General features: G+C 34.1%; 1 protein-coding gene across 6 annotated transcripts; it reads right to left on the reverse strand.

The window, feature by feature from the left end:
- Nucleotides 1–21: 21 nt before the first annotated feature.
- Nucleotides 22–20,205, reverse strand: LOC132695972 (uncharacterized). 6 transcript variants are annotated; one of them, XM_060660501.1, is made up of 7 exons: nt 20,012–20,205; nt 18,691–18,847; nt 18,262–18,565; nt 13,799–15,564; nt 6,324–6,461; nt 1,913–2,156; nt 22–181 (listed from the first exon to the last, which is right to left on the reverse strand). In XM_060660501.1, the coding sequence occupies exons 4-7, from the start codon at nt 14,826–14,828 to the stop codon at nt 67–69; spliced, it is 1,527 nt and encodes a 508-aa protein (XP_060516484.1). In that variant the 5' UTR covers nt 14,829–15,564; nt 18,262–18,565; nt 18,691–18,847; nt 20,012–20,205; the 3' UTR covers nt 22–66. The 6 variants fall into 6 exon arrangements, with proteins under 6 accessions (XP_060516484.1, XP_060516497.1, XP_060516501.1 ...); XM_060660514.1 differs by lacking the exon at nt 18,691–18,847 and having other exon boundaries at nt 18,262–18,452; XM_060660518.1 differs by lacking the exons at nt 18,691–18,847; nt 20,012–20,205 and having other exon boundaries at nt 13,799–15,239; nt 15,469–15,564; nt 18,262–18,683.
- Nucleotides 20,206–22,047: the final 1,842 nt, after the last annotated feature.

The following is a 22,047-nucleotide window of genomic DNA, read 5'->3' on the forward strand; positions in this document are numbered from 1 at the left end:
TACACTCAATAAAACACGCCACATTTTTTAAAATATATGTGGACGAAGTACGGATAATCCATAGCATTACATATGTGTGACTTGGAAATCGTCCATTTGAACCGGCTTCTCTATTTCGGCGGTGCCATTCACGCCATTAACGGATTCCTTGCTTCTTCTCTTTTGTCTAAAATACATCCCGCTGGAAAAAAGGAAATGCATGTAAATGTACTGTAAAAAATACAAGAATTGAGTTGCTGCGGACGAGAGATCTGATCTAATCTAAATTGAAATTCTATAGGCTACTGTAATTTACAAATCTTCTGGATTCCTCCTACATCGGTCATTGATGAATCGAACTTGCGTACGTTTCGCCAATCATCCTGTTGGCTTCTTCACAGCTTAATTGGAACTGGTTCGCATTTTACTCTGTACCTGTTTATATATTGTTTTAGGAGGGCGGAGCTAAAGGAACATTGTTGATTCCCATATGGGTGACAGGTAAAGACCTGAGTCGGGGTTTAGGTGGTTTGGTTGTTTATAAATTTGTATAGATTCTAGGATTTTTCGTTGATGCAAACAATTTTAGTTATGGCGAATAAAATTTTATGTCCGCTTTCGTGATTATGTTCGGCAATTGCTGGTTGTAAACTTCTGGTATCTCAAATGGAATTTTGTCTTCGACGGATGGAAGATATTGGGCAAGTGGAACTTTTGATATGTGGTCGGTGATGTTGTAATAATGGACAACAGTGGCAAGTGTGGGGTTGCTTTGGGACTCAGTGTTTTCGGAAGGTTGTCGTGAAGTGTATTTTATGATGGAACCCTTAACGACTCTAATATGGAAAATAGGGAGAAGAGCAGATATAAGATGTTTTAATTCTGTTTTCAGTTACTCGGGATGGGATAGGTTTACGCCTCTGAATACAAGAGAGTTGATGACCGATGATTTTTGCGTCGGATGGTCATGCAACACTGTAAACAGAATCTCTTCTTTGCACACTAGTAAAACTATCTCAATCCGAGTCACTGAACTCAGAATTAAAACACTTTATCTGCTCTTCTCTCTTATAATTTTCACATTAGATATATTAAGCGTTATATCCCAAATACATTCCACCACAACTTTCGAAAGACGTTCGATAGCAACCAAACACTTGCCAGTGTTGTCTTTCCTTATATTCAAAACATCACTGATCACGTATCAAAAGTTATTAATAAATACAAGATCAAAACCAGATTTACCACTTCTCCAAAAGTCTCTCAACATCTTCGTTCCGTCAGAGGCAAAATTCCATTTGAAATGCCAGGAGTTTACAGCATTCCATGCATATGCGGAAAATGACACATTGGAGAGACCGGATGAAAAATATCAAAGGGGCATCAAATTTTATTCAATAATACTAAAATTCTTGCATGTAATCAATTCTTCTAACAACGAGAAATCCGAGAATCTATAGAAATCTATAAGCAACCAAACAAACTTAACCGCCACTCAGGTTTTCACCTAGGAATCAGTCATCCGAGGCAATGTTCGTTCCCCTCCCTTAGCTCCGCCCCCTTAAACAGTATATAAGCAGGTACAGAGAAGAATGCAAGCCAGTTTCTAAAGAAGACAACAGGATGAGTGCCGAAATGTCAGCAGGTTCGAATCGAAAAGATCTGTAACTAGTATTACAATTTTTATGGTTGTGTTCTTTATATACAATTTCTTATGGTTCATTCAGTTGAGTCTTGTCACTGCCTTTACATTAATCTTTTAGGAATATTTGCTGTCACATTTTTTAATCATGATCAAAAGTTTAAATACAGAACAAGCTGCGAAACAAACACCGAATTTGAAATTTCAATAAAGGCCCACGTGATCTTCATATTTGAATTACTCAAAACTGACAGTGTCGCCGATCTCCGATAATATTTGAAAAGTACTTACGACAGTAACACCATGCAAAAAACGTACAACAGGATCCCGAAGAAGAAGAACGCCGATGGCAACACATCGAACGTATTGAGGTATATGCCTTTATTGTAGAGGGGTGTGGCCACGGCGGGACCTATTGCCTCAGCAATTCCAAAGAGCGATTGAGCCTTTCCCAGATCATTCACCGACACTACTTTAGTAGCCAAAGAACGTATTCCTATGGCTGTTACGCCGGTTATTAAACTTACAGCAGCTCCTAGGCAAAATAGGTCAAGGAGGTTACAAGACGTTAAAACAAGACCTTAATGGGTATTCTTTTCTTTATCATACACATACATCACATACTGAAAGCAGATAATTATGGTAACAAGGTATTATTTTATATTATTTCCCAATTTTTCTGCCTGTTTGATTTCCTTCGTGTTAAATCGTTTGTTACTTTTTTAAATGATTTCTATCGTTTTTGTTTCTTGAACTAAGTGGCTGTAATATCTTTTGACAATTTTTGACGGCCACAATCTTGTTTATGTAGTCAGTTCTAAGTAAATTGCAGTAATGTATATAACCGACAAAAGAAAGTATATATTTTTCGCTAAGATATTGGATATACTACATGTTCTGATTGTATTTAATAAATAAATTATAACTCAGTGAGTTATTATATAAATAAAACATACAAATACGATAATATAAATAAAATTTTTCATATAATAGCGAATACTCTTAATTCTGTTTTATCATTTCTAGGACATAATGAATATTTGTGCATGCATATTTTGAAATAAAAAATAAATCAATATTTTGGTGTTGTTCATCACTGATGAAATATTAAATATTGGTAAATACTGAACGTTTTGTTTTGTAACAATAGTCCTGAAAAATGTATATTGCTATTTTCTGACTTAATTAAAATGTTAGATAAGATTAAAATACTTAAAATTTAAGTTAATTTAAAATTATATCTATTTGTTTGCGTTTTTTCAGAAGTTTTTTAAGAACTTTAATACTATGTATTTTCTTTTCAAATATTTAGCGAAAATATTGTTTGATCATCAAATAATAATATATGTGTCTCACTTAAGAACTGTAAACCCTTGTAAAACCTTTGTTCATTTTTTGAGTCTTTGATTTTTTTTTGTTGGATAGGTCTCTGAAAAATGCACTGAAACCTTGTTTTTCTAATTGCTTCAACTTAAAGTCATGGCCAAAAGAGAGAGAAGAGAGAACTACTATCAGAGATTTTTAAAAGAATAAATTGGTAACGAATTCTTGTTCAGGAGTACTTAGAACCGAACTACTATACCAATTTTTATAATGTTTCAATACAGGGTGTTTGAAATATCGTTTGCGTCCCGCTCAAGGCTGTACGTCGTTGTAAAATATTTAATTACGGTTTGATTTTGATAAGTTTTTTTGTTGGATAGATCTCTCAAAAACGCACTAAAACCTTGTTTCTTATTAAATCAACCTGAAGTCATGGCTAACTAGGACTAATTTTTTATGTCAAATATCGAGAAGTGTCAACGAATTCGTATTCAGGACTACATAAAACCTAACTATACTAATGAAATAAAGTTCGAATACAGGGCGTAGAATGTTTGTGACTCAATGTTGATAATTCTTTTTTTGTTGAATAGATTTCATTGAAAGATACTAACGATTTTATTACAATTAAATATGATTAGAAAGGATTAGATATAAGGGGTGTTTTTTTTTTCGATGTATAGAACTTTAAGTTGCAATAAAACAACGATGGATTATTCGATTGACATGAATTTTATTTATCCGAAAGATAATCTTGTGGCATTACATTTTAAATATGATTTCTGGCATATGACCGCCACGGCTGGTGCGGATGTAGTCCAATCTGGACGTCCAATTTTCGATGAATTTTTCCAACATTTGTGACCGTATATCGGCAATAACACGGCGAATGTTGTCTTCCAAATGGTCAAGCGTTTGTGACCAATGACTTTACATAGCCTCACAGAAAGTAGTCTAGCGGTGTTAAATCACAAGATCTTGGAGGCCAATTCACAGGTCCAAAACGTGAAATTAGGCGGTCACCAGACGTGTCTTTCAATAAATCGATTGTGACACGAGCTGTGTGACATGTTGTGCCGTCTTGTTGAAACCACATCTCCTGTACATCATGGTTACACAATTCAGGAATGAAAGAGTTAGTAATCATAGCTCTATACCGATCACCATTGACTATCACGTTCTGACCATCATCGTTTTTGAAGAAGTACGGACCAATGATTCCACCAGCCCATAAAGCGCACCAAACAGTCAGTTTTTCTGGATGTAACGGTGTTTCGACATACACTTGAGGATTAGCTTCGCTCCAAATGCGGCAGTTTTGTTTGTTGGCGTAGCCATTCAACCAGAAGTGCGCTTCATCGCTAAACAAAATTCGCTTATGAAAATCGGGAACAACGGCAATCTCGTTTTGGATCCATTTGCAAGCGTTGTTCAGGCGTGAGTCTATTCATGATGAATTGCCAAACCAAACTGAGAATAAATCACTTGACAGCTGTTAAATCGGTCGCCATCTTGAACAGTAATGCCAACTTAAAGTTCTATACATCGAAAAAAAGCACCCATTACAATAAACAGACTTTACAACCCTGAATTTTTTTAATTAAAAATGATTTTGAATTATCATCTATTAATCAAAATAAAAGAAATATGGCACGAGCTCTGTGACATGTTGCGCCGTCTTGTCGAAACCACATCTCCTGGACATCATGGTTATTCAATTCAGGAATGAAAGAGTTAGTAATGATAGCTCTATACCGATCACCATTGACTGTAACGTTCTGACCATCATCGTTTTTGAAGAAGTACGGACCAATGATTCCGCGAGCCCATAAAGCGCACCAAACAGTCAGTTTTTCTGGATGTAACGGTGTTTCGACATACACTTGAGGATTAGCTTCGCTCCAAATGCGGCAGTTTTGTTTGTTGACGTAGCCATTCAACCAGGAGTGCGCTTCATCGCTAAACAAAATTCGCTTATGAAAATCGGGAACAACGGCAATCTCGTTTTGGGTCCATTTGCAAGCGTTGTTTAGGCGTGAGTCTATTCATGATGAATTGCCAAACCAAACTGAGAATAAATCACTTGACAGCTGTTAAATCGGTCGCCATCTTGAACAGTAATGCCAACTTAAAGTTCTATACATCGAAAAAAAACGTCCATTACAATAAACAGACTTTACAACCCTGAATTTTTTTAATTAAAAATGATTTTGAATTATCATCTATTAATCAAAATAAAAGAAATATCAAAATTGACTGACGCATACTGTTCCTTTGTAAAACCAAGTTTGCCATGGAGAAACGAATATTTCATAATCACATTCACTCGTTAGTTTATATTTTAATTTTCGAATACTAAGATTCATTAATGCTGTTGTTTTAAGCTGATACTAAAAAATAAATGTCCCTCAAAATTATTATTTTTTATTTCTGAAATTTGTATAATAAAAATTTGTAAGATCTTAAAATCACATACAAAATAGTCGTTATTTACAAGGTTTACAATATTTACTTTTTAAAACATGAAAAACTTTGGTCATTGGTCTAGTTAATTTTAAGTAGTGCTGAATACGAATCTGTGTCAGTTAACCATAAGTGTAGTTGACGCTAAATGAAAAAAAAACGTTTCATTTCTCTTTACTAAGATCTATCCAGCATAAAAGAATTATCAAAATTAAGCTATAAACAAACAATTCTACAGGAGTAATGCTTAAGCGGACTTCGTGGAGATTTGTATAGTGAGGTTTTATGTAGTCCTGAATAAGAATTCGTTAAGAATTTATTCTTAAAGAAGTCCCTGATAGCCCTTCTCGATATTTGACATCAAAAATTAGTCCCAGTTGGCCATGAATTTAGTTTGATGTGAAAAGAAACATAAGGTTTCAGTGCGTTTTTGAAAGATCTATCAAAAAAAATAAAGTTATCAAAATCAAACCGTAATCAAACAGCCTTAACTGGGCCGTAAACGATATTTCAAACACCCTGTATTGAAACATTATAGAAATTGGTATAGTTTGGTTCTAAGTACTCCTGAATAAGAATTCGTTGACAATTTATTGTTTAAAAAATACATAGTAGAACTTCTCTCTTCTCTCTCTTTTGTTAAATAGTCTCAGTTGGCCATGATTTTAAGTTGACGCAGTAAATAAAACAAGGTTCTAGTGCATTTTTCAAAGATCTATCCAATAAAAAAAAATCACTTAAGTGGGACACACTGTATAAATGAAATTAGTTGCAGTTATATCAGCATAAACTAACTCTCCCATTGATATAAATAAACAAGAGAAAGGCAAGAATTTCCGGTACAAGACGTCTTTTTCGATTGCAAAGTTTTGTATTTTGGAGTTATAATAGTAATATATAATTTGTTGCAACTTACCTACATACATCAACGCTTTTGTTTTTGCCAAACCCAGAATAATATTGCATAGCACTTTATCCATTAAAGTAAGTACAATAATGATGGAATCGCTGAGCTCGAAGATTTTTGTAAAAAGGGGTACTGCCAAAATAGTTCCTAAAACAAACCAATTTCTAATTTCTATTGTCCTCGCTAGAGACGAGTGTAACAATAGTAAAAATATTTTTGTACGCTTAGAAAAATAGCACGATTTCTTATAGTTTGAAAAGAGCTAATGAAGAACTTCATTTTTTATAAATTTATTAGTAAGAAAATGCCCAGAATAATGATGGGAACTTCTTAAAAAAGAAATGCGGTTTAATGTTTTAAGTTCTTCTAAATATCAAAACTAAAAATTGCAGTCAGTTATTGCTAACTTTAAAAATATTGTCAAATGTTCTTATACTTGGGGTTGGATTTGAGGTTGTTAAAATTGGATTGGGGGTTTTTACATAGCAAATGCATTTGCTTAATTATATGGTAAAGTTACGATTACCGAAAACTTGATGACGCGAACTTGAAATTATTAATACAAATTTGTATTATAGGATGAGAGTTTATTTTATTATTATTTATCATGTACACGAATATGATGTAGGTATTAATTAAAGTTGTTACATCGATGAAAGTTAAATAATTTAGAAGAAAGAAACATACGCTGTGCTACACGAGTCCATGTTTACGACGTACCCAGCGCAGGAAGGAAGTAAAATAGCATAAGAACACGCCCAGCAATTGAATTTTATATTAAACACCTGGTAAAACAAAATCGGGACTGGATTTTATATTATTTAATTTCGGTCACAGAAACTTCCACAGCCTACTGTAATACTTTTTACAAAATTTCTGGATTCCTCCTGCGTCGGTTTTTGTTGAGTCGAACTTGCTAACGTTTCGCCAATCATCCTGTTGGCTTCTTCAGAGCTTGACACTGGCTTGAGGGGGTGGAGCTAAGTGAGGGTCATAAACATCGTCTCGGATGACTGATTCCCATATTGGTGAAAGGTAAAAGACCTGAGTCGCGGTTAAGATTGTTAGATTGTTTATAGATTTCTATAGACTATCGTATTTTTCGTTGGTAGAAGATTCTAGTTTTCTAGGTTCTAGGTTTCGTGAGTTTCGGTTCTTTGAGCCTAGTTGATATTTTTCGTCCGGTTTCTCCAATGTATTCTTTGCCGCATATGCATGCAATGTTGTAAACTTCTGGCATTTCAAATGGATTTTTTTCTTTGACGGATCGAAGATGTTGAGACGAGAAGTGGTAAATCTGGTTTTGACTTTACATTTCTTTATAACTTGGTCAGTGATGTTTTGAATGTAAGGAAGGACAACAGTAGCAAGTGCGGGATTGCTTTCGGTTTCATTGCTATTGGAAGGTTGTGGTGAAGTGTACTTTGTGCTGGAACGCTTAATATCTTTAGTGTGGAAATTATTAGAGAGAAGAGCAGAGGGGTTTTAATTAGTTTTTATCACTTTCTATTTCAATGGCAAAACATATGTTTGAACATGAAGCCAAATAACAAAAGTGATGGACCGTTTAATATCTTTAGTGTGGAAATTACGGGAGAGAAGAGTAGAGGTAAGGTATTTCAGGGACTCGGGCTGAGATCATTTTACTGCTCTGTAAATCAGAGGGTTGATAACCGATGATTTTTGGGCCGGATGATGATGTGACAACATATTAAGGTATCGGTCTGCGTGCGCAGGTGTTCTGTAAACACAATGACCCAATGTTAGGTCTGATTTTCTATAGATAAGAATATCTAAGAATGGAAGGTTATTATTAGTTTCTAATTCAATGAAAAAACAAATGTTAGGTTATATAGAGTTTAAATATCGAAGAAAATCTACTAAGGAAATAACAAAAAGTACGCTACGTCTATGATGTAGCGTAGCGTAGCGACAGTTTCAGAAATAGGGACTTTAGTAAAGAGGGATTCTACGTCGAAACTAACTAGAATATTTGGGTATTGGTATTGGTATTAAAGGGGGGCGCCCTCGCGGGCACTGAGTCCGGATCGATCAGGGCCGTTCCGAAGACCCCAATCTTGCTCATGTCAAAGCAGGGTACTCGGTGAGCGGGGTCACCTCCCCTTCCATGCACCACCTGCACTTCGGGTCGTCACCAATGCCTAGCAAGCAAAGATGCCTCCTAAGCCTGCAATGTCCTGTGTAGGCCATTGTTAGTGCTCTACACTCCCTTCTGGTCAGTGTAAGCAGCTCCCTGGTCCGAGAGAGGGCGGGCCCATCCATAATAAGAATCATAAGAATATTTGGGTATCTAATCTAATGCTTTTTAATTGTTCAATGCAAGTAAGTACAAAAGCGAAGTTTTGCCTGTAAAGTGAAGCTAGATATTTGTCTAGAGAATATGTTGGAGAACCAATGGTGCTGACAATAGGTCGTAGGATCTTTTTTAATTTGACCTGATCAGTCTGTAAGAATGTCTTGAATCTTTTCCTGATATTAATTTGTGTTCATGACCACCGTAGCATTTCCTGCAGGAAATGCTACGGTGGTCATGGACACAGTCATCATTTAACTCCGCCTCCCTCAAACAATGTATAGGCAGGTGCAGATAGAATGCGAGCCAGTTTCAGTCAAGCTCTGAAGAAGCCATCAGGATGATTGGCAAAGTGTTAGACTAAAAAAAACCGACGCAGGAGGAATCCAGAAGTTTTGATAAAAGTAAACAGAACACTACGGGGTTCGGACCGAGTTGCAATTTTTATGCAGCATCGGGTCAAAAAGGATGAAAATTGAGCAGTGTAGAACATTGGATATGGAAGTAGATTATTAGCAATTAGTATTTTTTATAACTATTATAAAAAAGCGCTAAAAAATACTGGCTATAGTATGATTATTTATTATATATATAAAATATGAAATGGATAGCCTAAAATTATTTTCATGTATACTGGATGTTTCATAAATGAACCCCCCTATATATTTCTTCATATTTGCATTCTACCGGTAATTTCAAAGAGGCTAAATTTAATATTTTTTTAAACATTTGCCATGTTGCAAAACATATGAATTGCTTCGGAAAATATTATTTATTGTATTATTGTTTTTGATGTAAAATTATGATTTTTGGCAATAGTCCCGAAACTACGATTTAACTGCTTAAGTTAATGCCGTTAGTGAGTGCCTTACATGGTTCCTCAAATATTGCAGAGAAATGAACAAAAATCAAAAGGTTATTGCTTAAGTTTTTTCTTAGAATGCCTTTTTTTATTGCAAGCAGTTTCTAACATCCAGTTTAATATAAATAAGTCGTATATCTAAGTGTCATAGAGATATTTGCATTTTTTTTGTGTTGGATGGACTTATATTGGTTTGGATAGAATAAAATACAATTATAATGGCAAATAATATTATTTTATCGAAACTTCATATGGCAAAAGCAGAAAAGTAAAAGCCTTATAATGATTAAAAAATTGAAATTGAGCAGAAACCATAAACTAATATAAAGGAAATAAAAAACGTCTAAGTGGTGTAAACCATCTTCAGCAAGAAACAACGGAATGAAAGCAAATACTCGTGAGCGTCCTGTAATCTTCTGTCTCTGTACAGATTAGGTTTGATTTTTTTAAACTATTTTAATTCTCTTAATTGGTCACGTGACCATTTCACAAAACAGAGAATCTTGTCACCTATCCCCCTACGTAATGCGACACAGGTTCACTAGATTATAGTTTCTATTCTCCCAACCTTCCACATAATAGGTCGACTATAAACAATAGTCCATTGGAAGACATTTTTTTCATCTCTTGTTGCACTATTCGTTATAAACACCTGAGAGTGAGTCCCTTTCTCTTTCGGAAAGCACCAGTCCACTCAATTTTTTCATCTGTTTACCACTTTTCCAATGTATGGTAAACAAATGTATTATTTTGTGGTAGTTTTTATTGTTTATTTTAGTTGTTTTTGTCACAGGAAGATCTGTAAGTTTTTGACATTCACGTTGGTCTCGGTTATTTCTGAGACAGTAAATTGAGGTTTCACGTTACCACCATAGATCATTGCTGTAATTATTTAGTTCCTTTGTTCTGGTAACACGGTCAAATCTCGTGATTACTGATCAAATTAGAACCCGGTATTACCCGGTATTTGGTGGCATTTTCGCCCATCAAACAGTAACGAAAATTTCTCTAACTTGGTGTAACGAAAAGTAAATACAGCTTGTACAAATAATTAAAACACTCAAAATTTTATGGAGAGTTTACAATTTACAATTAATTGCTTTTAACCCCTTGTTTCTAGCTCAAGATGGTGTATACCAATTTTTTATTTCCTTCATATTAGTTTAAGGGTTTTGCTGAGGGTGGAATGCTGTTTTCATTTTCTACATTATAGTATAGCTACCAGAGATATAGAGGCCTTGCCTAATTCTGTTAATACAAGAACTTATGAAGCAACTATAAGAAAATTGGCGAAAATATCAATGCCGCATGCGGATCACCGATTTTTACTGTCCTGAGGCCACTATATTACCTAACAGCTATATGGTTTAACCTTTAGGACTTACGCCCTTGACACTCTAATATGTTATTTTAGGCGATTTTCTGAAGATGAGCACTTGAGTGCTCGAAACATTTTGTGACTTCTTTTGACAGTCTCATACACCTGTGAAACTTTCTATTTTTGTTTTAAAGGTTGCCGTGATATTACATGTGTTATTAATTTAATAGCCCCTTCAATAGAATCATTTTGAGTCTATATTACTTATATGAATATAAAATAGCTTTAGGACCTTTGCAAGAACCTATTTTTTTATTAATTATTCAAAAACCTATACCTATACTTTTGGCCTTATAACCGCTTGGAAATGTAAGAGAACAAAGACAGAAAATTTTCTAATAGACATAGCACTTAATCTTTTATGACGAGGATAACTTAAAACGCCCTTTGTTCGATCCTTCCAAGCCAATAAAGTCCACCATTATGAGTTTGGAATGCTTTCTTTATTGCGATACAAAGAGTTAAAAATTAAAAAACAGTAGTTCTTAATAATGGTTCTGGTAATGCGACCATATAAGAAAAGTAGTTGTGTGATTGTAAAAAAGCATTTCCATTTAATAACAAAAACTGTTAATTTGTTTGTATTATTTAGAAATAAAATATTTTGGTATTCTTTACCAGTACTCTAGTTATAGTATTTAGGTGTATTTAATATATATTTTTTAAAGAAATTTGATTATCATAAACATTTTGTTTGATCAATTTCAGTAAAAATATACAATAATAATAATAATAATAATAATAATAATAATAATAATTTCGAGGGAGGTGTTTAATATATAACTGTACGGGCGGCATCCAACATAGTTGCTTTCATGCAACTTCCTAAAACGAGCATATAACACTATTTATAAAATAAAATATAGCATATAAATTACATTCCAAGAGGTAGATTTAAATTGTGAAAAAAACATTTTCAATAATTTTAACACTGCTAGAGTGAATTCAAAAAAGAGATAAAAAATAAATTAGCACTATACATGTGCACAATTTAATAGTCACTAGTTTTATGATCGGTCTCTATTATGATAAATGTATTGTTTAAGTTTTTGTTTGCAAGCCTTGGTAGCATTATACGTGAAACTGGAACTGTGCAGAAGTATGTTTGGGAACGGTAAATAACCCTCTATGGCTAGTATCAACCGAATGAACATCTGATCCACTAGTAAGTTTGTCAATAAGATATGTCGGACGCTGCAGAGATATTACTTTTTTAATTAAGACTAAAAGCTGCGATTTAGAACGTCCGTCTAATGTTAGCCAGCGGTAAATAAAGTTCTCTGCTCTCATTTATATAAATAGGCGAGAGAAAAATCTCATTACTAGCTGTCACTTTCTTAAGTTGCCTTACTTTTCTAGAACGCTGGCGTCATTCCAGTTTAGATTGATTTTACTGGATTTAACTAACGATTGTGGAAAAATTATTCGGTTCAAGTGCAAACAGATTATTGAATCTCGCAGCATTTTCTTTTAGGGCGAGCCATCATCTCTTAAATTAATTCTTTATATTCAATGCTTGTTTAAATATTGAGATTTTAATTGGTCTTTCTACTCCCGTCTGTAAAATACTTAATTACCCACCGATTTAGCGTGCGGGAAGCGTCACCTTACCACGTCAGTTTCGTTTCCCACGTTTGACAATTCTGACGATCATGTCAGCAAAAACTAACGGTCATAGAAAAAGTATAGTATGTAACAGGTACGGTAAACTCCGTGTACAGCGTGATCGGAAATTGAGTTCAGAATCTTGGAGGAAGGATTCAACGCCGTAAAATAATAGTAGTAGTCGAGTCATAGCTTCTCAAAATTCATTTTATTAAATTTTATTTTTAACGCATTGGATTTAATTCTCAACAGCATACATATCCCTGATTTAATAAAAGTCATCTTTACAAGATAAAAGTGTTTCAAAAATCTGTCACTAGAGGGCACTTTACCTAAAACATTTTTTTTATTTTCCCTGTATTTTATTTATTTAGACTGATATTGTAAAACAGAACAAATTGCATTAAGCAAAATCACAAAATCAAAAATTGTTACTCTTGTTTTAAGTCGAAGTGTTGTCGTTTAGTCACAAATCGACTTTCTTTTCCATATTTCGGAAATTTACAATGCCGTCACTACTGACTGCAGCGTCGCCAGTGAACAAAAATACTAAAATTACGGGTAATTTTGAATTTTTTCTAAAATTTCTTTGCATAAAATTACGCTCCATTGCTCATCACCCTCATATAGTGCATTTTGAAGTATGAAGTAAGTATGAAGTAGTTCTTTCTTCTCTAACAACAGTTCTTTTATATCTGGGTCTCCTTCTATTCATATTATCAGGTTTGAATGATCCTCTTTCACCAAGTCTTATGTGTATGAATGTCTTAGCATATGGAACGTTTCTGTTGTGATAAGCCTCGATATCAATCCGTCGTGCTTGACCTGCATTTCCATTTGCTCTTCCGTTGCAAAAATGCATAATGCAATATTCAGTATTTGAATATTCCTGTGACAATTTTGACAATGACTTTTTCAAATTACATTAAGTCGTATTTGGTAAAATCACATTTATAGGTAAAACTAAACGATATCAACAAGAGTAACAAATTTTGATGATTTGTTATTCTGCTTAAGGCAATCTGATTTATTTTGCAATTTCAGTCTAAATAAATAAAATACAAGGAAAATAAAAAAAATGTTCTAGGTAAAGGGCCCTCTAATGAGGGCTGTCTGTAAAATATCAGCTTATTCCGTTGAATTGCGTTAAAAATAAAATTAACAAGCTATAGCTCGGAAAATATCCTGTATATGTGTAATTTTTTAAAAAATAAAAAACATATAGGTAAAATTTAAAATTAGGAGTTGTAACAGAAATATTGATATGGCCAGGCCGCCAACAACACCCAACAGTAAGTTTATTTATATGAAATTTCGAAACTTACCCACCAAATGGATCAGTGTGTTTACGGTGAGGAAAAAGGTATAATCCACAACGTTCCATCCAAGATATCCTTGCGTGTACAACCAAAACACACTGTCCTCGCCGACATTAACGACGGTATACAACAACATGGTAATTAACAGGACCACAATAAAAAAGCGGTCGTTACCCAAACTCTTCTTAAAAATAAGACTAAAGGTGTCCGCCGCATGCTTCGTGTTAAAAATATCGGCGAACAAACTTTTTTTCGGATCCTTGAGTGGTCTTTTAGGCTCGTCTATCCAAAACAGTCCATAGACGGCGCCAAACAAGTACAACGCGCCCGCTATGATCAGAATTCCCACGTAGCCCACTTGGACGAAAAGCACTGCACTGAACGATTGCACCAACGGAGCGCATGCGTTTAGCACTATTTGGACTACGCCTATCCTCAACGTTCGCATTTCCAGAGTGCTAACGTCCGCGATATACGCGAACACGGCCATCACGATCATCGTTTGGCCCCCGAAAAACGATGGGATCACCGTCTGAACGACACCCAAGACTTCCAATGTCCAAGACTTCATAAAGATAACCGATAATATACAACCAGCCACGGCGAAAAGTTCTCCTAACAATGGCAATACTAGGAACGGTTTGCGGAGTTGGTGTCTGTCGCTGTAGGATCCGAGAAACAGGACGAGGATCAACGGCATTACGCTCTGGATCGGATATTGCCACGAGTGGACGATACCGATCCGTTCCTGAATAGCGACGTTCACCTCTGGATAGACGTCCTGTTCGCTGTTTACTATTGTGTTGCAGACAGTATCATTAAAGCCTAAGTTGGCTTTGCAGGCCTTTTCGAATTCCAATACCAAGAGGGCCGGTTTGACCAGCAGCGCCGCCATAACGTAGGCGGCTATGATCGGTTCCACAGTAATCACTTCCCTTATGTACAAGGACCGTTCCTTCATCGTCATTTGTCGAAACGTTTTCCTTTCGGCTATGTTGTCCACCGATTGAGTCACCAGATCGGTCGTCGACTCCATTTTTCGTCGCTTTACATTAAACAAGGCCACAGGGATTTTCGTGTGACAAGAAAACTACCTGTATGGTGACATCGTAAGAAATTTCCCCCCTGTGCAGCTGTCAGTCGTAATTTTTTTGTAAAACTAATTTCAAGAAAGTGTTTTTTTGAAACCGAGAAAAGAAAATCGTTGACTGCGCGTGTTTTTGTGTTGTAGCGCAGTGCCTCCGTTTTAATGTAGTAATTTTCTAACGTTGTCTCACGCTCCCTGGAACATTAGATGCTTTGAGAAAGACCGAACGTTGAGAGTTGCGAAAAATGTCAAAAAATAGCAACGAAATCGACTTTGTGAAGTTGAATATTTCCAGAGGTTTTCCTTTCATGACAATATGTTCTGTTTGTTCATCTCCTTTGAATAATAAAATCAACGCTTCTAAAAAAATAACCAATATATTATTGAAAAAAAAACGACATTTTGAAAATTAATACATTATTGATTTTAAAAAAAGATATGCTCTACCCATCACTAGTACATTACAAATTAGTGTTTCAGCAAAAAGCCTCTAGATATGTCTAATTTTTTTTTATACTTACGTAAATAATTTATGGCTGGCGATAAGAAATTTGAACATCATTCAGTAGGAAATAACTTATTCAATTACCTTAGATCCCTATTAATACACACGGCGGTCCAATTAAAACAAAACGAGCAAACTTACAAAAGGGGAAAAGTGGCAACACTGCAACACGTTGCATACCTAAAAAAATGTTTTCTTTCATTTGATACAACTATTATTTTAAGAGTATATTAATAACAATGTAGCATTACATTCCCACTGCTCTGTATTGAACTCGCGCTCTCAGAATCTGTATCATTATATAGGGAGGGCAAATTGGAATAAATAAATAATACAAAAATTGTTGCTCTTGCTATTTATCAGACCTTATATTGGATCATGCTGTCTGTACAGGGTGATTTATTTCACAAAATGCAATAAAAAAAAACTAATAACGGTTCGTTAAGTTAAGACACATTTTCAATAAAACCGTAAAAATATTCGGCGACACTAAATATTTTCCCACGAATCTGAATCTGAATGAATCAGTGGACTTGCTTTTGCCACTTTTTGAGAATTATTGAGATAAAAAAAAGTGAAGTTGGACATAGGTTGCTCATGTCTATAATGTAGCATAGACACAAAGATTTATTGTAATTTTTAAACACCTAAGATAATGTTAATGTTACTACTACAATTTTACGGAAAACCTGCGCCACAACACAAATTGTTCAGTACTATTACTCGATCTTCCCTTTTTTGTCGTTTCTGCATTTACAACTACCAGATTGCTTCAATAGTTTTCAATAACACAGTTACCAAAAACACTTAAACATAAAACTTGTATACTTTTAAAATGTTATACTGTTATAAAAACAGAATGTTCGTATTTTTGTGCACAAAGAACGTCTGTTTAATTTAAATTCCTAGGAAACTTCTAGTCACATTATCGAAGGTACTTTAGTCACGAGTTTTTTACCGTAGTTTGTAGCCATGTCATTTTGACGTTTGCAGACAACTTTTTACGTCACTCGTTTATTAAACATTCGCTCCGCTCGTGCCGAATCAAACCTGTTATAAATTGCATTTTAGTCACGGTTTTGGTTTGGTATTAGTTTTTGGGCACTTTTTGCAAAATAGCACGAGTAGATTCACTGAGTGATATGTGACATGACCCTCGCTCCGATGCGCTCCACTCGTGCCAAATCAAACTCGTCATTAAAGTGGCGTTTATCAAACTTCTTATATATTAGACTATTATATACAATATCCTATAGTCTACTATACTAATATATACTATAGTCTATATACTAAAGCTAACCAAAATAGTTAAAAGTCTTTTCCCATATAAAAACCATGTTACCATTTTTAAAAGGGAAATTTTCTATAAGGTTTTCTATTTCAAAAAGTTGTAGATTTTGGAATATCAGCAATAAAACGTTTTTCTATTTTAAAAATGCTATTCAGTTTTATGTTTTGCTATCAGCACAACCACTACACTATACACATTATTTAGACTTCCTGCCAGTTAATCTCTCAGTTTTATCAATTTTATGGTTATATATATGACGTTTTTCTAAAAAGCAAATAATGCATAAGAATTTTTATTAATTTTTCGGTCTTTAGATTTTTCAACTTTTCTATTATTCGTTTAACACCGCTTCTTGACGATTTTGACTGTCTGTACATTTTTAAGGAATATTATAATGTTTTTGATAAAATTTGTTCCATGCTAAACAAAACTAAATAAATTTAAATAACTTTTGGGTTAATAACTTAATGACTGGGCACGATTTATAAAATTTATAATAAAATGTCAAGTGACAATAAATTGGATTTGCCATTTCTGTAGTGATAGGTTGTTTTTTTTGCAATGTTTCTCCGTCATCTTTTTTGATGTCTAAAACTTTTATGCGAAAGCTCAAATTTTATGTCATAATATCATACAGCAGTCTAGTTCATAGAATCTTAAAATGTAATGATATAAATAGCATTGCCGTGAAAAAATGCAATATCCCAAATATTTAAAAATTAGAATACATAGTCCCTTATGGCGGTAACCCATTTTTTATAGACGTATTTATTATCCATTCCCCGTATGTCTCATAAAACATCGCTTTTTATAGAATTATATTCGTGGGTTTATTTTACGTCCTGAAATCGGCCTATACGAATTGCCTTGAGTGCAGCAAACCTATCATCTTCTTTTGTTATATACTTGCGGTTCTTTTCTTTGTTTTATCTTTTTTGGCCTTTTGTGATATGTTATTGTATTATATTTACAATAGTCATATTATTATTATTGTTATTATTATTATTATTATTATTATTATTACATTATTATTATTATTATTATTATTATTATTATTATTATTATTATTATTATTATTATTATTATTATTATTATTATTATTATTATTATTATGTACTTGTAATATACTATCGAGTTTGGGGAACCCTATATATGAAATGTGTCTAGAATTTTACGCTAGTTCTGTTATACAGCCATGGGGTGTAAAATCCAGTGGCTACAAATTTGGGTGGCTAGTTCCAAAGTACCTTAACTGTTTTGAAGTAGATGGAACCAAGATCATGTGAAATTTGATGAAAACCAATGCTAACTGAAAATAATTGTGGGCTTTGGTTCGACTTTTAATAAACCGTTGAAAAGAGGTACAAGAAAAGTCATAGATAATCAATGTAGAATTAGATTGTGCCTCACTTTATTTACAATAAAGTGACATTATTATTATTATTATGACATATCTCTATAATATAACTTTTTGATATTTAAAATAAAAAAGTTGTTACTTGTCCACGAAAATACATACATTTTAAAAGTAAATCCAAACAACTTTTTTGTTTAAGTTTTTTCAATATTCTTTACAGGATCTGTACCTTGGTTATGACGACACAATCGGTATGCTCGTAATAGTTTTATCCCAAATCATTTTCTTCTGATATCACTGGTTTATGTATCTTTGTACGAAGTCGAAATTCACTTTTGTTCAGACACTGGCGACAATGGACCCGCAAACATACGATCGCGGCCTCGTTCTTCCGTCATCGTGGCTCAATCTGAAGTTTATCTTTGAGAAGATTCGTGCCATTAAAATACGATTATACAATAATATGAAGAAGACGCGACCACGTTGTTAAACCTGTTTGAGAGACGCGGGAGTGTGTGGCTTGGCCGATGGTTCTATAAAAAGAAAAAGGCCAGACTTCATCGCGGAACCACGCTTTAATGGAGACACAGGAATTCCGTAAACATGCAAATAACGCGACACTAACGTTTCGACGCTAAGCAAAAAAAAAGAGGTTCACCTTTAGTCGAATTAATAACGCTAATTGTTTATGCTTTAAGCTGTGCCTAATTAAAGTTATTGATTCTCGTTATTGATATCTAAACTGAAGGTTGCACTGGATGTCAAGTGTTTAAGTCCCAGGATATCGTGTTGGCTTCTACAATCTTTCAAATTTCCTGGAAACAAAACCGAAATGTTTCGATCGGCCACGCACTTTTTAATAGGACACTGGCCACAGGTCAAATTTACTAAAATATTTTATCTGTAGAATCCTGAGCTCAAAATATTGATATTTAATCCAATTCACTTAGATAACATATGTTTTTTGGTATTTTCATGTATTTAAAATTGGTCTTGTATTTTGATTTTAACAAAAAAAATGTTTTTTTGCAAATTAGAAAGTTCTCACACATTGACATAAAAATAAATATGCTGTGTGTTTCAATTGCGTAATAGATGTAACCCTAGGGCGGAAAAATTCGGACAAAATTAATAAATGCCTATTCATCGATTGATATCAAAATAATTGTGTCCCCAAAAATAATGATTCTATCGTTAGAAATTAAACACTCGGTATATTATTTCGTTTTTGGATTTATGAGAAATAAAATTGCATGATAGGTTTCGTTTAATGTTTCTCTATTCCTAATTCAGATAGTTTTTTAAATATCTTAATTAAAAAAAATTGACAGATTATGTTAAGCAATGTACCTTTTAACAATTTGGCCCTTATGATAAGTCCCTGTAAACTACAACACAAGAAACTGATTTTGAGAATTGATATAAATCTAAATCTTGATTTGAAATGTGACAAACACTCAATATTATGCAGTTGGCCGTCTCGACGTTCATCATCTCCTAAGCTCTTACGCCCACGTTTAATTTGAGCTCATCAAAATTTCACTGTGGTAAATGACGGTGCAGTGTTCCCATACACATCTACTCACTCAAACGACTTTCAACTACCAACCAAGCGTACAAAATGGCTGAAACTTTGGTGGCTATTAAGAAGTGCAAAACTACGATCACCAACTTTTGGTAATTAGTGCCGCCATACTTAGGCTGCGGTCGGAAACTTTTCAAGTGACCCTCGTAAATCCACGTTAAAGTTTCAGTTCATTTTGTATCTAGGATACTTTGACTTTATTAGGTAATATTTTCTGAAACTAGTTCATCTTCAGGTAGAGAAGATAAATTAAATACACAATAATCTGTTTTAAGAAATCTGCTTTCAGCAAGAAAAAAATACTAAAATCCTTCGGATTCGTCAAACGTGTAAGTCAAAACGCTCCGCGTAAAACTTAATGGAAGTTGAATTTATGTCGTCCAAAATAACTCACTTCCCTTTTATAAGACGCAGTCTTCTCCTGATAGGGTTCAAATATTCCAGTCGTCTTCTCGCGTCCGTAAGACTTCTTGGGCCGCAAACACCGTCGCACCGTCACAATATAATTATAATTATTTTATCGGAGAGTAAATGGAATTTGAAAGGAAAATTTTAAACTTGTGTCTTAACGTTTATTTTACAGTACAATCATCGATCATTAATTGATTGAAACAGGACGGGTTTTGCTAATTTAAAATAATAACTAAACTACCTTCGATTTCAGATAATTGTTTGCTAAAGCAATGATATGCAAAATCCTCTTGTTGTCGTAGTTCTTACGAAGCGAATTGTAACAGTTTCGCTGAATCTACCGGGTAAAAGTAAAAAAAATACGACTACTACTAATGAATAAAACTGGTCTCTTGTAGGCAGCAGTGCTGCACTGTGTGTGTGCGCAATATGGGTCAGCGTGGGTTTGTAATTTATTGGGAAGAAATCATTATTTTCCAATTATTTCCTTTCAATACAAACAATTATATTGACAATGCATATTGCAGTAAATATGCTAAATATCTTTTGTGTTAAGGCAGCCCCGCAAAGTAGTGAGGTTATCTATAATGTTGTTTAATTTCGTTTATGGCAATTCTGTGGTAGAAAAGGGCAACAATTATATCTAAATGTCTGTGTGATTTACAATTTTAAAGAGTATGAAGTTGGAAGAGAGGTATGGTTCCCAGTCTTGCACCACACTATGTATTTTTAACGACCAACATTTGGCACAAGGTGTTTCAAAGAAATGTGAAAAATTATTTAAAGGTTGGGTCAAAAGTCTCTGCTTTTGAATGGGATTATCCAAGGGTGGTCATTAACATACAATGCAACAAGATTATTACCCAAAGTTTCGGAATTTAATATCAGGTAAAATTGTTGTCCGTAATAGAAAATAATTTTATACCTACCTGTGTTTAATATTCTTTGGTTTAGTCTCCTACTTAGTTTAAGTATATTAGTAATCATTCTTATTTCGTGTGTAATACAGCGCGTGTTAAATCGTGGGCGAATTATGCAAGATATGTGCGAGTCTAGTGTATCTCAGGAAATGCTCCCGTCCATTGAGACTAAAGAAGTTGTAAACAGTGTTTATTTGACTCTCATTGAACGTGGTGCTAGCAAGCAAGTATCTTTAGAAGAAAATTGACGAAAATTCCAACATCAACTGTATGGAAAATTGTGAGTAATCCCATTTCAGCGAGGAAAAAAAGAAGCGATGCTGACATTTTCTCGAGTGTAGATGAAAGTGATCAAGATATAATACGGCATAAAATTTACCAGTTATACGAGCAACAAAGTGTGCCTACATTAAGTATCTTAATTAGGAGGCTTGAAAAAGATGAAACCGGTGTTAAATGTGGCAGAACTACCTTATGGGAGTGTATTCAACACATGGATTTTAGATTTTAAAAAAATGACAAAAGGCAAGTTTTAATGGAATCTTTTAGAATTCGGAAATGGCGACTGGAATATCTAGAAAAAATTAGGATTTACAGAGAACAACAAAGGCCAATTCTTTACTTCGACACTTATGATACCCCGGAAAAGGGTTGGGTTGACTCAACTGATAAGTGTAAAACAAACGCACCATCAAAAAAGGGCTGGCTGGCGCTAAAGATGGTTGGATTCCAAATGGACTTTCTCTGTCTGTGAAAAATATTAAAGATTCTTCTCTGGATTACCATGAAGACACCACCACTGATTTATTTGAAACTACATGTATAATAACGACATTTATTTTCACGAAAATTATACCAAAAAGCAATTAATTGAGGTTCTACAATGCTTGAACCTACAAAAGGAATACGTCTGTGATAATTATGCAAAAAATCTAGGGCATACAGTTTTAAGGCTTCCACCTTACTACTGTATATTTAATCCCATTGAACATGTTTGGCACCAACTGAAATCTGCCATTCGTCGTAACAATGTTTTTCCCGTGTTAACTCCAAACTTATAGAAACCGAAGTTTTTAACATTCCTCCACAAAGTTGGGCA

Source organism: Cylas formicarius, unplaced genomic scaffold, assembly GCF_029955315.1.
Source record: "Cylas formicarius isolate icCylForm1 unplaced genomic scaffold, icCylForm1.1 PGA_scaffold_10__41_contigs__length_53128322, whole genome shotgun sequence".
In the NCBI taxonomy this organism is placed as follows: domain Eukaryota; kingdom Metazoa; phylum Arthropoda; class Insecta; order Coleoptera; family Brentidae; genus Cylas; species Cylas formicarius.

Coding starts and splice junctions, on each gene's coding strand:
- LOC132695972 (XM_060660514.1), bottom strand. CDS start 14,828: ATGGAGTCGACGACCGATCTGGTGACTCAATCGGTGGACAACATAGCC. Junction 6,462..13,798: donor CACACTGATCCATTTGGTGG/GTAAGTTTCGAA, acceptor GGTTTGTTTTAG/GAACTATTTTGGCAGTACCC. Junction 182..1,912: donor TTTTGCATGGTGTTACTGTC/GTAAGTACTTTT, acceptor CCTTTTTTCCAG/CGGGATGTATTTTAGACAAA.